This window comes from Leguminivora glycinivorella, chromosome 23 (genome assembly GCF_023078275.1).
Source record: "Leguminivora glycinivorella isolate SPB_JAAS2020 chromosome 23, LegGlyc_1.1, whole genome shotgun sequence".
NCBI classification, from domain to species: domain Eukaryota; kingdom Metazoa; phylum Arthropoda; class Insecta; order Lepidoptera; family Tortricidae; genus Leguminivora; species Leguminivora glycinivorella.
The window spans coordinates 3,673,213-3,692,056 of NC_062993.1; the positions used below are offsets into that span (position 1 = coordinate 3,673,213).

The 18,844-nt window shown below is 36.3% G+C and overlaps 1 protein-coding gene and 1 long non-coding RNA gene across 3 annotated transcripts in view; one reads left to right on the forward strand and one right to left on the reverse strand.

The window, feature by feature from the left end:
* LOC125238282 overlaps window positions 1-18,844 on the forward strand; it is a 48,627-nt gene that overhangs the window by 25,018 nt on the left and 4,765 nt on the right. For both annotated transcript variants that reach the window (XM_048145570.1, XM_048145571.1), the window contains 4 exons: window positions 810-883; window positions 2,455-2,529; window positions 4,077-4,149; window positions 4,624-4,753. In XM_048145570.1, coding sequence (XP_048001527.1) covers window positions 810-883; window positions 2,455-2,529; window positions 4,077-4,149; window positions 4,624-4,753 — 352 coding nt within the window. The remainder of the gene's footprint in view (window positions 1-809; window positions 884-2,454; window positions 2,530-4,076; window positions 4,150-4,623; window positions 4,754-18,844) is intronic.
* LOC125238283 lies at window positions 11,949-13,604 on the reverse strand. The gene is made up of 4 exons (XR_007178421.1): window positions 13,067-13,604; window positions 12,665-12,767; window positions 12,238-12,358; window positions 11,949-11,987 (listed from the first exon to the last, which is right to left on the reverse strand). It is a non-coding gene; the product is annotated as an uncharacterized LOC125238283 (long non-coding RNA).

An 18,844-nucleotide genomic window follows, 5' to 3' on the forward strand; every position in this document is an offset into this window, starting at 1 on the left:
CTCCGACCTTGGAACACTTGGAGGCATTGGGCATATTTCTTTGTATATGACATTTATTTTACTCAAAAAATACAAATTAAAATATTTTCTATGAGAAAATAGTTTGATCGGTCTCTAAGGCCGATAGTCCACTATCATACGTTTATCATAGAAATATGATAATAGGTCTGTATGCTTCCCTTTTTCTCCAACGTAAAGAAAGAGGACGGCATGTTGCCCATGATATGATAAACATAATAATAGTGGACTATCGGCCTAATTGTGGATAATTTTACTCTATCCTTGAGCTTAATGTTTAACACGCTTCCTTCCATATTGAAACGAATATTAAATGCGTGGAAGAAAGAAGAAATAAAGGCGAAAGAAATACCATACCATACCAGAAATTCAACAACATAACAACAACATACAATCACGCCTGTATCCCATAAAGGGGTAGGCAGAACACATGAAACTACTAAAGCTTCAGGGCCACTCTTGGCAAATAAGGGGTTGAAAGAAAACGAAACTGTGACATTGCCAGAAATTCAAAGTTTTCAATATGTGCATTTTACCAGTACTCACTTATTTATTTATTTATTTAATCTTTATTGAACAAAGAAACACAATGTACAATAGGCGAACTTAATGCCATAAAGCATTCTCTACCAGTCAACCTTTAGGCAAAGCAGAGAAGTTGTAGGCGGACTTATGGATGCCAAACTTGGGCACTTACAGGAAAACAAGAAAAGGAACTGGCTACATGCCAAAACAATATGGAAAGAGGGCCAATAGCTACTTATAATTGTCTAATTTTGTCATGTTTACAGTCGTCGAGCCTCCAAAAATTGCCGAAAGAATTCATGCCCGGAAAATCGACCCAAGAGTCAGAAGCTCCAGACAGGTAACCACTTTGTATGATGATGATGAATACTTACACGACATAAAGGCGTATTTTAAATATTTAAGTATAATATGAGCCGATTTGGTGACTATGGATGAGGTCGTGGTAGCTCAGTTGGCAGAGCGCTGGAGTATCGCTCCAGATGCCGTGAGTCCACGTCTCACGGTCTCACCTAAATCAGTATTTTTCTGCTTTTAAATAGAAACGGTTGCAGATGTTTTGGCATGCTAGAAAAAAATGATCAGTGTAAATAAATAGGTACAAAATTTAGTTAGTTAACCCACATCTGTTTTAAATTTGCCGAAAATGTACTTACAAATTATTTCTTTTTCTTTTTTTAATACCTAAAATCAAAGACATATGTAACTCCGTATAGAGAGATAAAGTCTAAGAAAAAAACGTACCTCAAAACCATACAGAAAAAGGTACGGTGGCCTAGATGGCGCTAATATTAATATTTGACATTTTAACACATATCAAGTTAAGAATATGGGCCAAATTGTCAAAATTGAGGTTCAAAAGTTTTAAGCTTGTGTCGAGAGATGGCTGTCTATGCAATGTGATTACACATTTTACTTTGACAGTAACTCTCTATAATACTCGATCCTCTTTGCCTAAAAGTACAGAGTTTAAAGTACAAAGTTTAATGTGCTGCACTCTGGCGGGAGAACATTGCTGTAATATTTTCTATTCTAACTGCATAGCTTTGCAAAAAAGAGTAGATTATTTTTTATCATAGCAACTCTTTCTGTTCTCCTAGAAGTGTCGAAATCTGTCAAAATTTTTGCCACATGCGAAACGTTTTACATAGACGGTGGCGCCTCTATTGTGTACTCTTTTTTCCCCGGCTGTGGAAGTTGATTTGTCAACCGACTTCTTTACCGAAAGTAAAGAAGAAGGATATTCGGGATCATTTTATGTATGTCACCTGATTACTCCGAGACCCGTGATCCGATTTCAATAATTCTTTTTTTGTTTGAAAGGACCTACATTAAGGTGGTCCCATATTAATCTGAAGCTGTTCTGATGATGGGATTCATGTAGAGTTGAGGGAATTCCTCAATTTTTAAAGGCACATGTATGGTTATTTCGGTGTTTTCTTAAGTAACTCGAGTAGTTTCTCTCGAAAACTAGCACTTTCATAAAGTGAACCTCATGATGATGATTATTCTTTTTCAAGTCGGTTGTATTTTTTTGTAAAAAGTTTTTTCTCAAACATGAAATGAAATATTGTCTTTACGTTCCTTAAAATGGGCTGGGAAGTATCGCTTTTTGGGCGCAACAACTCGAGAGGACTGTAAAGGGATTTCATATTATTTTTTAGGCCTAGGCCTGCAAAGTAACTTTTTTTTATAAAATATTGTCCTTTAGAGCATTTTTTTTTTATTTCATTGTATGTTTGAGAAAAGCACTATACATGCCTCGGCGTGAAACCGGATTCCCGGCCTCGTATCCCTATCCGGCCTCGCTCGCACGCTCGCTCGGCCGTATATACCCACTTGGCCGGAAATCCTCATTTTCCCGGCCTCTGATGTAATGTACTATTGTATTATTTACTTTCTGTTTTACAGTCCGCCTCAGCGATCCCCTGAGCCTCGTGATGATGAGGATATAGTTGAAGCGGAGGACAATAAGAACGGCTTAGTGTACGTATCGAAATCTAAGGCACAGGACCAACCAATAGCTGGTTACTCGTAACCAGCGAAAGAAACGAACAAAAGATAGTCGCTACCGTGTAAACAAAAGAGACGTCATGATAGCGCGTGTGGATTCCATACGGGCGAATAATGTATCCAGAGGGTGCGTAGGCGAATGGCATAAACGCTCACGAAACGCCCACGATACGAAACGCTCGTAGATATCTATCTCTATCGCTCGTGCGAATTGGCGCGACAAGGCAAACTACCTTTCGCGGCGTTTTATTTTCGTTTCTCGTCGCAGAAATGCCATTCGGCTACGGCACCTGGACCCACCAAAAGCGAAGCTTATGATAGAAACGAACACGCTACCGTGTAAATAAAAGAGACGTGATGATAGCGCGTGCGAGTTATGGGACTATGGGACCGTCCACACTCAAGAGACGCATGTCCGCCGACGCAGAACGGACGCCAGCGCCACGCCGCCTGAATGTAATTTAAAAAACGTCTCCTCAGTACATTTTGTATAGGAAGGACGCGCAAGAGACGTCGCTTGGCGCGCCCCAGGCGACGCGTCGCTCGGCGCGCGCCGCGCCGCCTGGGGGTGCGTCTTACGTCGTTCCTATACAAAATGTACTGAGGAGACGTTTTTTAAATTACATTCAGGCGGCGTGGCGCTGGCGTCCGTTCTGCGTCGGCGGACATGCGTCTCTTGAGTGTGGACGGTCCCATAGTTCGTCGCCGAGGGAAGAACCTCATATAACCCGGCAACCTTCAAATCAAGAGTGAACAGGCATCTTCTGGGTGAGCTCACTCCATCGTAGGCCATCTTTGCCTTTGGCTAGTCTGTGGCCAAGAGTAAGCCCATTTATAAAAAAAAATAACTATGATCACTAAAAGCTCTCTCTTTTAACTCGGGAGCGACTATCTTTTGTTCGTTTCTAATGTTTCTATCCACGATAGTTCATCGCTTAGGCGCTCTTGGTGGGACCAGTGTAATAAAATTTACAAAACGCTCTTTAAAAAAAAGATATTTTCTCAAACATGCAATGAAATATTGTCTTTACGTTCCTTAAAATGGGCTGGGAAGTATCGCTTTTTGGGCGCAACAACTCGAGAGGACTGTAAAGGGATTTCATATTATTTTTTAGGCCTAGGCCTGCAAAGTAACTTTTTTTATAAAATATTGTCCTTTAGAGCATTTTTTTTTTATTTCATTGTATGTTTGAGAAAAGCACTATACATGCCTCGGCGTGAAAACGGATTCCCGGCCTCGTATCCCTATCCGGCCTCGCTCGCACGCTCGCTCGGCCGTATATACCCACTTGGCCGGAAATCCTCATTTTCCCGGCCTCTGATGTAATGTACTATTATTTACCAACCACACAGCACGAAATGGAAATGTTTTAAAATTTAGTAAGTAAAATTACAGATGTGTGTGCAGTTAAATGGATCTACTCTTCTGTATCAGTCCCTTAGCGCTTAGATACAGTTGCATTCAATTGCTATCGAGCGTTAACGATTAGCATCTTGTGTACGCAGTATTTCTTTTGCAGAAGCACTCAAGATAGTCTGCTGGTCATGCCTCAGCATAAGGCGGATACGGATCACAAAATTAATTATGAAAAAGTAAGTGTACCTACTTAAACATCCGCTGTATCTCTATGGCTTGTTTTAGTGTCGCGACCAATTTGTATGGCGCCCTCCGCGATGCTACGAACGCGAGTGTGGATACTTTCTTGCGTATCGAATCCACAGCCACGCGTTCGCGGCATTGCGCCGGGATACGCGCGCAAGTGTGGAGAATGCTAATGAAGTAGATGTTGTCGATGTAGATACTTTCTGCGTATCGAATCCATATTAGTCCGGTGCGGATCGCTCCGCGCGGTCAGTCAGCAACTAAAATCAGCCTATGATGCGCCTTAAAGTAATTTCCGTACTTTTCGGAAAGTTTAATGTCAGGAATGATATCAGGATCAAGATATCCTAATTCTGAGTGGGGCATACCCTAAATGTCCCGATCTGTGTAATAATTCTACCCTATCCTAGTTTGGCAAAGGTTCTGTATGGGTTTCTCCATTATTGACTGATTTCCTTTGTTAGATCTGCCCCATGGAGCAATGCCAGCGAATGCAAGTGGACTCCTTCATGCGTTCGTTGCCAGCTTACATGCGTGCGAGTCCGTACATGCTTTTTGAACAGAACTTCGCCGAGTACGAAACGTGTTCTCCTGGTGAGTTATCATCATCATTCGTTTAGTCTAGGTGTTTATTATTGTCTGACCCAAAAAGCTAACTTTTCAGTGTTGGATACTCTATGGCAGTTGACAACATTTCATATTTTTGAGTACTACTTTTTATTGATTGGTTTGAAAGAACTCAATACTAAAAGATACACGTATTTTTTTATTTTTCCAAAAACTGCTATTTTAATGAGAAAATCCCTTCTTATTACTACTTCGAGCAGAAAGAGCGTAAGTTACAAACGTCAAGACACAGCTTCGTGACGTCACATGTGTTGTTTCATACACCTAAGAAAACGACAAAATCATTTCTAAAAAAAAAGTTTTAACAGTCAGCTCAAACAGTCCGGTATGTCTGACTGTCAACCATAGTGAATGACTACGAACCATAGACTAAGCCATGAAATTTTTAATATCTTTGCTACGAACTGTGATAAGTGTCACTTGCTGTCAAATTCAAGTGACATCCTAACTAGAAGATTTTTTTGGTATAGTGGCAGCTCTAAATCAGCTATTTGACGTCACTTCCCCTTTAAACTATTTTTAAGATTTTTTTATACTAAAAATACGGAAAAAAAAATTAAAAAAATTATTTATGTGATCTACAAGCGTATATCTCGAAATGGTTTTCGATTTAGGGGCATTGAAAATTTTGAAACGTTGTCAGTTCCGACTCAATTATAATAAGCTCATTATAGTTGACTTTAGTTAACTGTAATAATTTCAAAAATAGAACTTCATACAATTTCTATACTAATTTGCGATACCTGGCAAATTTTCCTGCATCTGAAACACATTATTTTATCTGTCGCGTTATCGGCCAATCAGAGACGGTTATTACAAACAATTGGTTGCTAGGTAATTCGATGTTGATACGACGGTGAACGACTCTATTAATATTAATTTTAACTTGCATGAATGATGATATTTCCGTCCATTGATGATGAAGATGATGACTCGTAGAAAAACTATTGTATACAATAGTGATATAATTAAGCTTTTCACTCTCGTACCGTACTATTAGGCCACTCAGCAAGCTTCGTGGCCAAAACATGGTACTCGACTGAAAAGCTTTGTATTATATCACGATTGTATAAAATACTATTTAGCACAGCAAAAAAAGTTCGACAGATTTTTTGACGAATCAAGATGTTTATGATGAATCCGCCGCTTCGGTTGCACAAAAGCATCTATAAAAGTTCTACCCTGATCTCCTTCTAACGTTCTTTCCTATCATACGGATACTTTTCCATGGTATGGGATATACCTACTCTTTCGAGACAGCCCGAGGCTAGGCTGACAATAAGACGTACGACAAGGTATATTCTATGAGTACTGGTGCCGTAGCCGAATGGCATTTCTGTGACGCAAAACGAAAACGAAATGCCGCGAAAGGTAGTCTGGCTCTGTCACGCCAATACGCAAGAGCGATAGAGATAGGTATCTACGAGCGTCTGTAACAGAACAAGCGTCTATGACGAGGAAATGGACTCGTTATTACATATAAAACTTACGGCGAATCAACTTTTCCTTGACCAACTTTTTGGTGCATATTTCCTTTGGGATTTCATTGGATATTTTGACAAATAATATCTTTGAAGCTTTATCACATGTATAGTCACGTCTTCACTCATAAAATTCAATGTTATTTGATGCAAAACAGGTTGGAAAAAACGTATTTATCAACAAACTACGTTCACATGGACGGAATACTGACACTGACAGTTGTCAGCTGCGTAGCGTTCCGATATTATTATATAAAGTTGATAATGATTAGTAGTATACTTTCTGGATGTGTTTAATGTAGCATTTAGAAACAAAAATGATATTTTACTGCGTATTTGATCTACAAAACTAACTAAAACCCTTTAACAAAAAAATATCTGCATACCTATACTAACCGCAATACATAACTCTTCGTCGCTAACTAGGTATCAATAAAATTATTCCTATATCACTTTGGAACACGTGCAGTCATGCAGATGTTACTATTGAGAAGCAAAAACGTACGTGCTGAGATGTCTTGGACATTAATGCCTAAGGCGTACGACTTAGTAAACAAAACAGTTACGACCTTTTTCTTATAAGTGTAATTTAGCGGCTATCCATTGTTATTTGTCGCCAGTAGCTCTTTTGTCGCTCTTTTGTAGCCCTTTTGTAGCCCTTTTGTAGCTCTTTTGTCGCTCTTTTGTAGCCCTTTTGTCGCTCTTTTGTCGCTCTTTTGTAGCCCTTTTGTAGCCCTTTTGTCGCTCTTTTGTCGCTCTTTTGTAGCCAGTCGCTCTTTTGTAGCCCTTTTGTCGCTCTTTTGTAGCCCTTTTGTCGCTCTTTTGTAGCTCTTTTGTCGCTCATTTTTATCTATAAAAGGGTCGGAGGGAGCCGACGCGCGTCATTCTTAAAATATCTACAAGAATAACAGTGTCTCTGGCTTTCGTGTGTTATACTGGTGAGTGAAGTTGTTCTGCTATTATTTCTCTGTTTGTTTTTACTTGGAAATTATTCTAAGTGATTGTAAACTTTGAAATTGTGTCTCTGTTTGATTGTGCGGGGACAATATCGTCGTACAGTTGAACCTAGACCTGTGGTGGAATTGCTTTACCGTCAGTTGTGGGGTTAATTTAGTGTTCTATTTATAGTGTAGTGTTACATTTAAATTGTTGTGTATAGTGAAGTTTTCTGTGCTTTGTTTCATGAGTGCCGTCAAGCAATACAAAGACTGGGTCGATGTATGGCTGGTGCTTGGAGATAAGTCTGTGTTTGGTTTTGTAGGGAGTAATTCTTGCAAAACTAAGCTTAGATTATAGCACGTAAAGGAAACTTCACTCGTTTGTTTAGTCGGTCAGTAAAATTGAATTTAGTAATTTTCTATGGGGTTATTTTGTGAAAGTTATAAGCCAGATCATTGTTTGTGACAGACTGTTGTCCGGCTAGGCGCTTCTTCCCTTACGGTGTCAAATAAGAGGCGTTTAGGGGTCTTTTTGTTCCAAGTGGAGGGCTTGGACGCTTTTCTATACTTACAAAAGCGTATTTTCTCACCGGTCTCAAAGAGTCCAACTGTTAGATGGAAGTGAGGACTTTCACGATTGACGAAAGACATTAGGAGTAATCCTTGCTCACTGAAGTCGGCAGTATTTGAGGCTGGGGTCCTATATATATTTATATTTATTTACTCGGTGCTCTGGTCCATGCTGGCGTTGGTCGCTGGAGATTTCGGTTGTGATTGATCCATATCTAAGTAAAGTTTGATCGCAGCTGGGTTTCCCATGTGGCTGGTACTGGTATGTCCTAGAATACTGGATATATACACGGATAGGGCGATCTACTCTCTGCTACCCTAGCCCGCGGGCAAAAGCAGAGGGGGGGATCATAACTCAAGCCTATAGGTTGCCTATCTCAGCTTCGCTGGCTGAACTGTACAGCTTATGGTAGGGATACACTTGTGCATATTTTGAACACAAGATCTATGGTAAGTGATGGTCTGTGTTTCAGATATGCTAGAGTAGGGAAAACGATAGGACTAGGGTAAAGTCACACACTATTTCTATGAAAGTAGAGTTCTTTTATGATTGGTCTTGGAATATAATTGGTCAACGTGTATTGTGGAGAAATAATTTAACTACTACTATTTATATGGATTAAATGGACTTTAAATGTGGTGTTTACTATCTTAAAATAAGTGGTAGAACTGGTAATTTATAAAATCTCTTATTACTTAATTTATCTGAGTGAAATTAATAATTGTGGTAGCAATTTCTGATCTTTCGGTGTGGCTGCGGGACACTTAGTGTTGCTAACTGGTTTTAAAGGTAAATTCTATCAAGATGGTTAGGGAAACAAACTATTCTTTGGAATAAAAGGCATAGGTTTGTTATAGGGCCCAGTGGCATGCGAGCGCCGTCCACTGATGGAAAGTCAAAAGCTTAGAAAAGTTTGACTTACTTAGTTCTTATAAAAGTTAGCGACTGCTCGGTGTTTCGATAAAACATTAGAAAGATCGAGAAGTTATGGTCTATTAGCAGTATTGGGGAACGGGGGGTTTAGCTAGGGACAAGAAACAAAACAAAAAGGGGGTTAGTTTGTAGATAGATAGCCCTTCAGGCTTACTTGCTTAGGATCCTGATAATGTGGTTTGATCAGGTCAGGGGTCCCATACCGAATCGCAAGCCCTTGCCCAAACCGGGACCACTAATAAGGCGTAGCGGATGATTACCAAAATATTTTTTAATATTTATTTCATGTATGTTTCACTCACTAACTTTTATTCTAAAATTTCTTCATCACGTCATTAATTTTCTCACATATAACTTTCTAGGCCTAAATCTGATAAAATACTCTTCTATAACACTATATTATTATGCTACAATAACCTTTATTCTTCTTTAAAATATAAATAAATAAAATTTTAAAAATTAATCAAAAATACAGCTGATACTCATTAAAGGATCTAGGTTATCGCGGTTCACATCGAAGGGTTCTACATACTCACACTGGACGATCACAAGGCCAAATTTACGGGATATATTTAAAGGGGGGTTAGCTATACTGTTGGTTAGTCAAGTAAGTAAGTAAATAAGTAAGGTGAGCGGAGGTTTAGTTACATTTGGTGACGTGACCAAGGGATCTAAGATGTGCTCTGTAGAACACATCTTGGATACCAAGGTTTATAAATAAATAATAGGAATTAGCCTTACCAGGCTACATTTGTTGTTGTGAAAACGAGTGGGTGTGCTGTATTTCTTGACTTATTTCATCTCTAAATAAAACTCATATACCTAATATTTTTATTCAATCGCTATTTCATAAAAACTAAAATAACTTTATCGTTAATAAACAAGTCTGTAGTATTTTCTTCCATTGTTAATTCTTGCCGCGTTCCGAGCGAAGTTATGCATCAGTACAGAATCAATTATATTTTCGTCTTCCTCTGGTATCTGTAAAAATAAAATAATAAAATTAAAGTAGCGTAGTAAACTTAGACAAAATCTATTTCTAGGAAATTAGCTCATAATCGCAGTGGTTGAACTAAATATTGTCCCGATTAGGCAATTTTAGCACCATTCGGGTTGCATTGCTACGTAGCAATTGTTGGCATTGGCACATCTTGACGTTCCTTTGCGCCTGTGCGTAGTACTATTATTTATTCTGTGTCTTAATGTATGTTTTATGGCTGTTGTATAGGCAGGGCAAGTACTGGAAATACTAGGTACTTATATAGAAAATACCCATGTATCTAAAATAATAGGAAGCGCGGAGCTGTAGCACTTTAGAAGAGTTTGCCACCTCGTGACCGGAATTGGAAACATAAGTGTGTACACAATGTACAATAGTAATAGAATTTCATGTTAAAACAAATAGTTCTCTATATGCCCAGTACATTTTCTTAGCAGGTTCTGCCATCTTCAGGGTTATTTTGAAAGCTAACATCACGTTTGCACTTCACACCGGAGATCGGATAGCTTCGATGCTGTCTTATATAGTCTATGAACACTCTGATGATATACATATTCCTAGCAGGCTGTTATACAGAATTTCATTCATAGGCAGGATAACTACTAGTCTAGATGTAAGATGATTTTCCTAAAATAATCCTAGGATACCTAAGCCCTAGATTTAAGACCTAGTAATACAAGAAGATAGGCTATAGTCTAATGGCTATGGGGGCGCGATTATTCATTGTCGCGCTGAAGTACAATATTATATGGGGCGTCCCGCCATTTTTCTATGAATGCTGAATAGCTACACGCATGTGGTATTATGACAAGTACATCCTTCGATGGATGGCTTGTTTGCATTTCAGTTGTAACTCTATAATCTACATATTGGCTTACAGGATTTCATACATCATACAATAATTTGGCATATTGTTTGTACGGTTTGTACCAAATATTGTCACTGTAGTGCAGCCATGAGAAGAACAGGTTTCTGTCTGTTAAGATATAGGTATTAATAATATTAGGACTAATTTAAGTTCATTAGCTTATAAGTTGTCATACATTTTCATACTACATCATTGGTAAACAGGCATACGTCCCTCTTGATGGTGAGAGGTCACCGTAGCCTATATCTGCCAATTATTTCAATAAATTAAATCCACTGTACGAATTTCAACTTTCTATACGTATATATTTTTACTGTAGTAATACAAATAAGTATGTATGTATAAACAAGATTTTCAATAGCTTCATATGACATGAGTTCGATACCTCACATGATAAGCTGTAGGCTAGTCTAAAATAGTAAGTGTAAAACCATACAATCATTATGTTCGGTAGATTGTGTACACAGCTTTTATACAATATTACACAAGTCAGGAGTATGCCAACATACTGTACTTCATTACAACCATGTCAAACATATCCTACGAAATATTAGCATTACCAGCATCTGGGAGGTCGTACCTTGCCATACCCTTACTCCACTACTGCTTGATCATTGTCACAATTGCTTAATGAATTTCATGAAAATTGATTGAAATTTGTAATATTCCTGTTAAGTAGGCATACTCGTAGATAATAAGCACCATTACTACTATAAAACTATATTTTACTGAGGTTCAGAAATAGTATGTATGTAGTATGCAGTAGGTATGTAAACTTACCTAACGTGACCAGGTCCAGTCTGATTGTCGGATTACTTTGTTGTTCAGTAACGTTGAACATGAGCTGGTAGTGCAGATCAGCGAGTCCTTAGTACACTGAAAGGAAATAGTCAGACATTAGAAATGTTCATATACAAAGAGTAAGAAAAGGGTATTGTTTAGAGTGGGGTTCTGTCAAATTGGGTTCAATATTATTTCATTTATCTATTCACGGGGGCGCGTCGCTTAATTTTTGGAACTAAGACACGCCCGTGAGAGGTGTTGTGTCAGAAAAAACAACGCATACAACAAAATTTACAAAAGGGAAATTAAAAATAGAAAAGTTTGAGAACCTCTGCCGTGCAGTTCATATCTACATGAGCTAGGACATAAATGAGTTAGTAATAAGTTTGCTTAGCCAATAGAATTAGGATAAGTTCATTTAAGTTCAATTTTCACTTCATCGCTTATTGCCATCGCTATACTTCGCCTAAATTATCTAAATATAATATTAATGCCATGAGCTGTTCACTTTTAAATTTAATAATTAGAACGTGTTATTATAATAAAACATAAGTACCTTTCATTTATATGAAGTCAGTAGATATATGGAAAACGGTCCAACCTGAAGCATGGCCTCTCGGGTAAAACCTGAAATTGTATATATGAAAAAAAAATTAGTTAAAAAAAGGGTGTATGTATGTTTAAGGAATCTTATTTATAAATACGTATCATTAAGATTGTTTATATTTATCTAGGCCATTCATGGTTAAGAAAAAAAAAGAAGAACAACCATATCCATGTTTCTATGTAAAATTTCCTGCCGAGTCGTTTTACTCACTAAGTAGAGTTAATTAAGTTAAAAAGTAGCTGTTTAGTGGCAATGATTTTTTGTACTTACTTGAGGATAGTGCTAAGACGGAGTACAGTCCATAAAGGACACACCGGAAAATTCCTCAGTCCACCTGCACATTGCCGACAGCTGGTTGATGTTCTTCAAGGATGGTTACCCATTTCATATACTGAAAATTAATACATACATTGTTTAAACTCAATGTAGCAGAAATAAAATCTATGCTAAGTCTGGATTTTTAGTCTACATAATTTTATTTAAGTGTCCAAAAATACAAAATTAAAGTTTGGACAAGTTTCAATGCCTATTTTTAAATGTCATGACATTCATTTGAGGTCCTACAAATATTGCTTTCCATAATCCATAAGCTTGAGAAATTTTATTGGTTGGAACGGAAACAACATTACATTGTTCCAAGTACAGTTAGGAGACCTAGGTCAAGTAAATTAGTCAAAGATATAATTTTAATGCTTACCGTTTAACCAAGGTATGTTCAGTTTCTATAAATATTGTTTTCCATAAAATTTGTGGCAGATGTGTAGAAATATCGGGCATTGTAAATTCCAATTAGATGTTGACTGAAAAATCAAACAACCATATAAACCTCTTTGAAAGTAGCAAATATATTTTGACAGTTAGGACTATTTCACGTACATTTAGAATATTTAAGATCCTCTTAGGCAATGTGAAAGTCAGAAAGTACGAGTAACGTGGGGAAATTTATTATCATTAACTTATCTGACGACAGAACAATGAAATAAGCAACATTTCACCATATATATTTGGTCTATTTATTGTAGTTCGCAAGTATGTTCTGCTGGGTTTCGAAAACAACGACTTGTTTGAAAACACATCAAATAATAAAACAAAAGCTTACCTTTCATGCAAAACTGCTTTTGAAGTAGGCAATTAGTTCACTTTATCGATTGAGGCATAGCCCGATAAGACATCCTTTGCATGGGCTGTTTGCTCATTAGATCATGAGTATGAGCACTAGATTCTTCTATTATCTTGATGAGAAACACAACTAAACACATGTCCATTGCATTGCATTCACTAAATGTCATGTCAATTTCATAACCTCACTTTCGCTATCGGAAAATTACATTGCAATTGCAGTTCGGAGTTCAGTTTGATAAAACAAGATCACTTTGTCGACAAAAATTATTTAGAAGTAACGCGTGTTTAGGGCAAATAATGTTTTGTTTGCATTTTCTTAGTTTGCTAAATGACAAAATGGCGAATATGGACGGTTCATGACCGGCGTCGGCGCAGAATTGCCTGTCGTATTGTTTAAGCCGAGTAAAATAAAGCGAATATTTAAATAATTCTAGTTGTAGATCACGTAATTAATAATGAGCTAAAGAAAACAAAAACGGATCTGCCATTTTTTCGCGAACAAGCGGATTAGCGATTTAGCGGTAAGCATGACATAGATTAGAGAAAATAATTTAACCACAGATAACATATATCTTCGCCAAAAGGTGTTCTATCGGTGACATTACACAAACTATCATTGTTTTTAAGTTGGTACGCTTGATCGGTCATACAATTTTCGACAAAAGATATTCAGTAATTCAGTAATTTATTTTCCGGTGTCGTCATTTACAAAAAATTTACTTCACTTTTCTCTACTTCATTATAGTAAAATTAATACAAAAGATGTATTTAAATACAAAAGACTTTGTTAATTTAATTTTCTATTGCTTAAATCACATCAAACTATTCAAGTTGTGTAGATTCTGAACGGTATTTTGTAAATAGGGCCTAACACATGTCCCCTTACAAGTGCGGTCCGACCGTCTGTTAGATCCTTAAAGAATCTCACAATATATTTTTAATGTGGTCACACTTTTGTAAACCGATGCGCACACGCGATTTCCTACGCATTGACAAATTTACACGATAGTTTTCGTTCGATTTCATTAAATTATGAAAAAAAAAAAAATCTATTATATATTTCTAATAACTAGTCAAATATTTGAACATTATGATAGGCTAAATTTATGATATCAAATAATTGTTTTGTTGATTTAATGTTTGTGACTACACAAAACACTATAGTGTGTTTACAATGAAAATACGCCCATGAGGACAATTGTAAAAGAAAAAAAAACGGTTAAGGATGACAATATTGACAGTGACAGTTCCTTACGAAAAAAATCTGAGCGCGAAGTTATTAAATTTTATTTAAGAAAACGATTTCACAGAAATTACAGTGTTGTGTAGCTTCCAATAATTGGTATAGTTGATTGTGTAGAAGCACGTGTGATTTTTAGTGACGTCTTATTATCAGACGAAGAGAGATGTGAACTACGGTTTGAAACGAAGAGCTCTGTTAGTGAAAACATAGTAATTTCAATTAGTTTTAGGCCATAATTAGTTAGTTAAAAAAGGTGTTAGTGCAATAGTGCAAGACTTGAGTACATGGAGACAGAGTTAGCAACAGTTTGGACGCGAAAAACATGAAGTGAACATTGAGATATTTCGTGGGACGTTCGAGTTGAAGTACCCGGCTTTTGATGTCAACTAACGGAGGAGTAAGAGTTTTTGAGCCTGGTCTCATACCTGCTCATAGGACCAACGTGTTACTGAAGATTTTCAATATGATTATGTTGTTAGTGGTGCCATATTATGCCACACTAAACAGAAGAATGGAACAGAAAATGCCGATCAAGAAAAATACATATATGTAAGTGTTCAAAACCCCAGTTAATTTACCCTATTCTAGTTTTATTGAGCAAACAAGACGGAGTTTTATAGTCTGCAGTAATTTTTGAGTTAGAAAAATTAAAGTCACTTAGCGATCAGACATCATACTTGAGAAAAAAAAAAAAAAATAATAATAATTGTAGGTGAACGTAAATGAGACGTACGTCTCATATGGTTAAAGTACCTAGATGGTCCTGCAACCTTAGTTGGCAAATATTTTTGGAAAATATTTTGACCTTGTGATTTTTATTTTATCTTTCCCTCTGTTTATTGGAAGTCTTTAACTTAACTTTAGTTTTAACCTAAGATAGATTCTTATCACAGCAGTGTTCTGTCATTGAACATAGTGGATCAGCGAGGACGGTGGAAACATGCGGTGAAAACTTCAGTGTGTGTTTAAGTGCATGCTTAGTAACGCTAGTGAAATAACAAGTGTTTATGATATTCGATTTATGCAATATTTTATTTTTTGACCAATGATTGGACAAATAAGGACTAGCCAACTTTAGAGTTGAAGAAATATTCATTGGTTTCAAGTTACTTGCTGTGTTCAAAAATAAGTAACTGGATCTTTTGCGGTTATGCTGATTGTGATCAAGTGTGCAACGTGTCTTCGGAAGAGGTTTCATGGTGTCCTGGGTTATGACACCGACTGAGAAGAGAATAGTTTGGAAAATTTTGAAATATTACCAGGAGGCCAGCAGGATCTAATCATCATCATTAGCTACTCAAGAACTCATCATAGAACTAGCCAAGTATGAAAAGAAAAAAAAGGAAGAGAGACACTTTAACCAAGTTCCTCAGCCCATTGTCGTGTTTGTTAACAATTTGCAAAGTTTGCTGCAGCTGCAAATGTAATGAAGAAGGAATAAATTGCCCGAGGTTACAAAAGACTTTCGGGGCATGTTATACAATATTGAAGACATAGAATAGGACAATACAAGTTTTAAGCTCGTTTCAAGAAAAAAATCATTATTTTGTTATATTATTATCCAATCAAATAAAAGTATTTTGAACCTACTTATGCCATCATTTTGTATTTTATCATAAGGCAATTAAAACCAAAATAAAATTTTGCAGATAGTTTGAAAAAAAAAAAGGAATATATTTTATCAAAACCACAGCAAATTTGATGTTACATTATATTTTACAAAAAATATCAAAACCATATCAAAATTAAGGATACATCATATTTTGCGGGAAAAAATTTAAAATATGAAAACCACTTCAAAACTGCAATTACTTTTTTTTGCAAAATTATATTATGCGTTTATTATGAACATTACATGATGTGTAATGTAAATTCTATGAGTACATTGGTTACAAGTCAATGACTTCTTAGTAAAGAATGTTTATTTATTGCGACATACTTATGTGGAACATTATTATTTTTCTTTCTTATCATCATTATCATTATTTTAAATGCGTCATGAGTTCTTCAAAATTTTATTGAGATTCACTGTTATTATTATAGGGGTGGTAGAAGTCAAAATTTTGACTAAAATTAATTTTATTTCTATAGTGATCTGTGTGATAAAGGGCCTTATTGGCTAGCCCATCGTAAAGTTTCACTGTCATTTAGTAGTTTAATTCCTAGGATTATAAAATGGTGTATGGTGGTTGTAAATCTATAATACGGTTTTTTTTAAATGATCTAGATAAAGAAGTCAGTTCATTATATGGACAACAATTTTTTTTTAAAAATCTTTATTTTGTAAGAAGAATGTATTGGATATACATTGTATGGTTAGATTATTTTAATATAACAATAACTGGACATCATAGTAGCTAGTCTGCCTGGGGTAGACGTTAGGAAAATCGAGATTGGTGGAAAAGCTATTTTTCATTTTAGTTATTACAGTTAGCAGTGATATTTATTATTTATGCGTTATCATTTATTACATTATATAGGGTGGTATACTGTACGATATCGGTAATCACTCAGATCACAGACACAGCAGATCCTCGTTCCTAAGCATAACTTGGTCAGTATTTTATCCTACAAAGATCAGAGTAGGGAGGGCCACTATTCTTTTTTTGCTTACTTACTTTTATAATTTTTTGCATTTTATGCTATCAATTTTGCATTATGAACTGCAGGAAAAAAAAACAAAGACAGGAAAATTGAAAGTAGGGTAGTGTCCTTACAGTAATTGACTCTAATTAAAATGTGAACATAAAATGTAACGTTTTCTTCGTACGAACATTTTATTTTTAGTATGTGCATCAAACAATTTTCACACATTGTCAAATTGTTTGCGGTTAGTAATTATTTTATAAAATTAAATATAGATGTATAAAATGAAACCTATCATAAATAAATTGAAATTTTCTTTGCCTTCGAGTCAGGGTAGAGTGGAGTAAAATGGGATACGTAAACTTTTGAAGTTATTGTGTAATTTTATTTCCATTTTTATTCGTTATTTTGATTACTTTTAAAAGCGTTGGCTTTCTGTTGAGATCGAGTGAAAGAGCGAATGAGGAAGTAAGAATGGTTACATTATGTGTGTGTATAGATTAGAGGTGATGAATGCTTATAGATGTATGAATGTTTGATAGGATGAATGGATGGACGAAGTTTGTCTTGAATGTAATTTTTTATAGAATGAGTGGATTGATATAGACAGACAGCGCTGGAAAGTGGTCAAAACTAGTTTGGTCGGAATTTGCGGGGAATAAACAGCGGGGGGGCTGAGGGAAACACATTAGTCATAAAATTCTTATTGGTTAGGTTAAAATCCAATGGATTCGACCCATTTCAAGGGTAGTTTTTTGTGACTACTAACTACACAAGGTAATAAGACCCACACTGAATCCACACACCTCATCTTGAATGGGATGTATTTGACAATCGACATATTTAAGGGCCGATATCGTCTAGTGAGAACGAGGCTCTTTTCAATATTTGTTTCCTTGCTATGTGTTCAAAGATGTGAAGTTTAGTATCATCAAATCATTTCTTCATTTGATCATGATATGGTACCGAGTTGAGGTACATGCTTATGTCATTTAAGGTTTGTTTTATAAAAAAAAAAAAACACATCCAAACAGATCTTAAGTCAGTATATTTTATTCAAGTATGAGACATGCGCCAAAACATGTGGCTGGAGTGATTAGGTAGAGAAATTGGTTTGAGTTCCGACAATGGAGATTGAAGGCTCTGGACTTATAAAGAGAGCTCTAAAGGTTTCTTCGTAATTGCGTGGGAAGTTATTGTGAACTCGTTGAAATTATTACGATAATTATTCCGGTCCAACAGTGTGGATGGAATGAATATTCGCCGCGACCGGGGAACGAGCTAGCAAGAACGGGTTAGTAGGACCTATCAGATTCACAACCTGATATCCCTGGCGATGCGTGGACTCTGGGAAAAGAGTTATCATGGTTCATTGTCGAAATTCTGATGAGCTAATTTCAAAACTGAGTCGCTGGCAGTTGCATAGTATTGGAATACACACCACACGATTAGAAATGGGGGGATATTTCCGACTGATCTAGAGATATTTTTCTTTTATTCTTTTATTCAATTTTATTGCTTCTTTTGCTAGGTGAGATTGGATTTTTTTGCAAACTACTTTGTATTTTGTAAAAGAATTCCAATCTGGGGGCGAGTTGTAACAGAACAAGCGTCTATGACGAGGAAATGGACTCGTTATTACATATAAAACTTACGGCGAATCAACTTTTCCTTGACCAACTTTTTGGTGCATATTTCCTTTGGGATTTCATTGGATATTTTGACAAATAATATCTTTGAAGCTTTATCACATGTATAGTCACGTCTTCACTCATAAAATTCAATGTTATTTGATGCAAAACAGGTTGGAAAAAACGTATTTATCAACAAACTACGTTCACATGGACGGAATACTGACACTGACAGTTGTCAGCTGCGTAGCGTTCCGATATTATGTCTTGATTTCAATCACAGGTCATGAAAGTT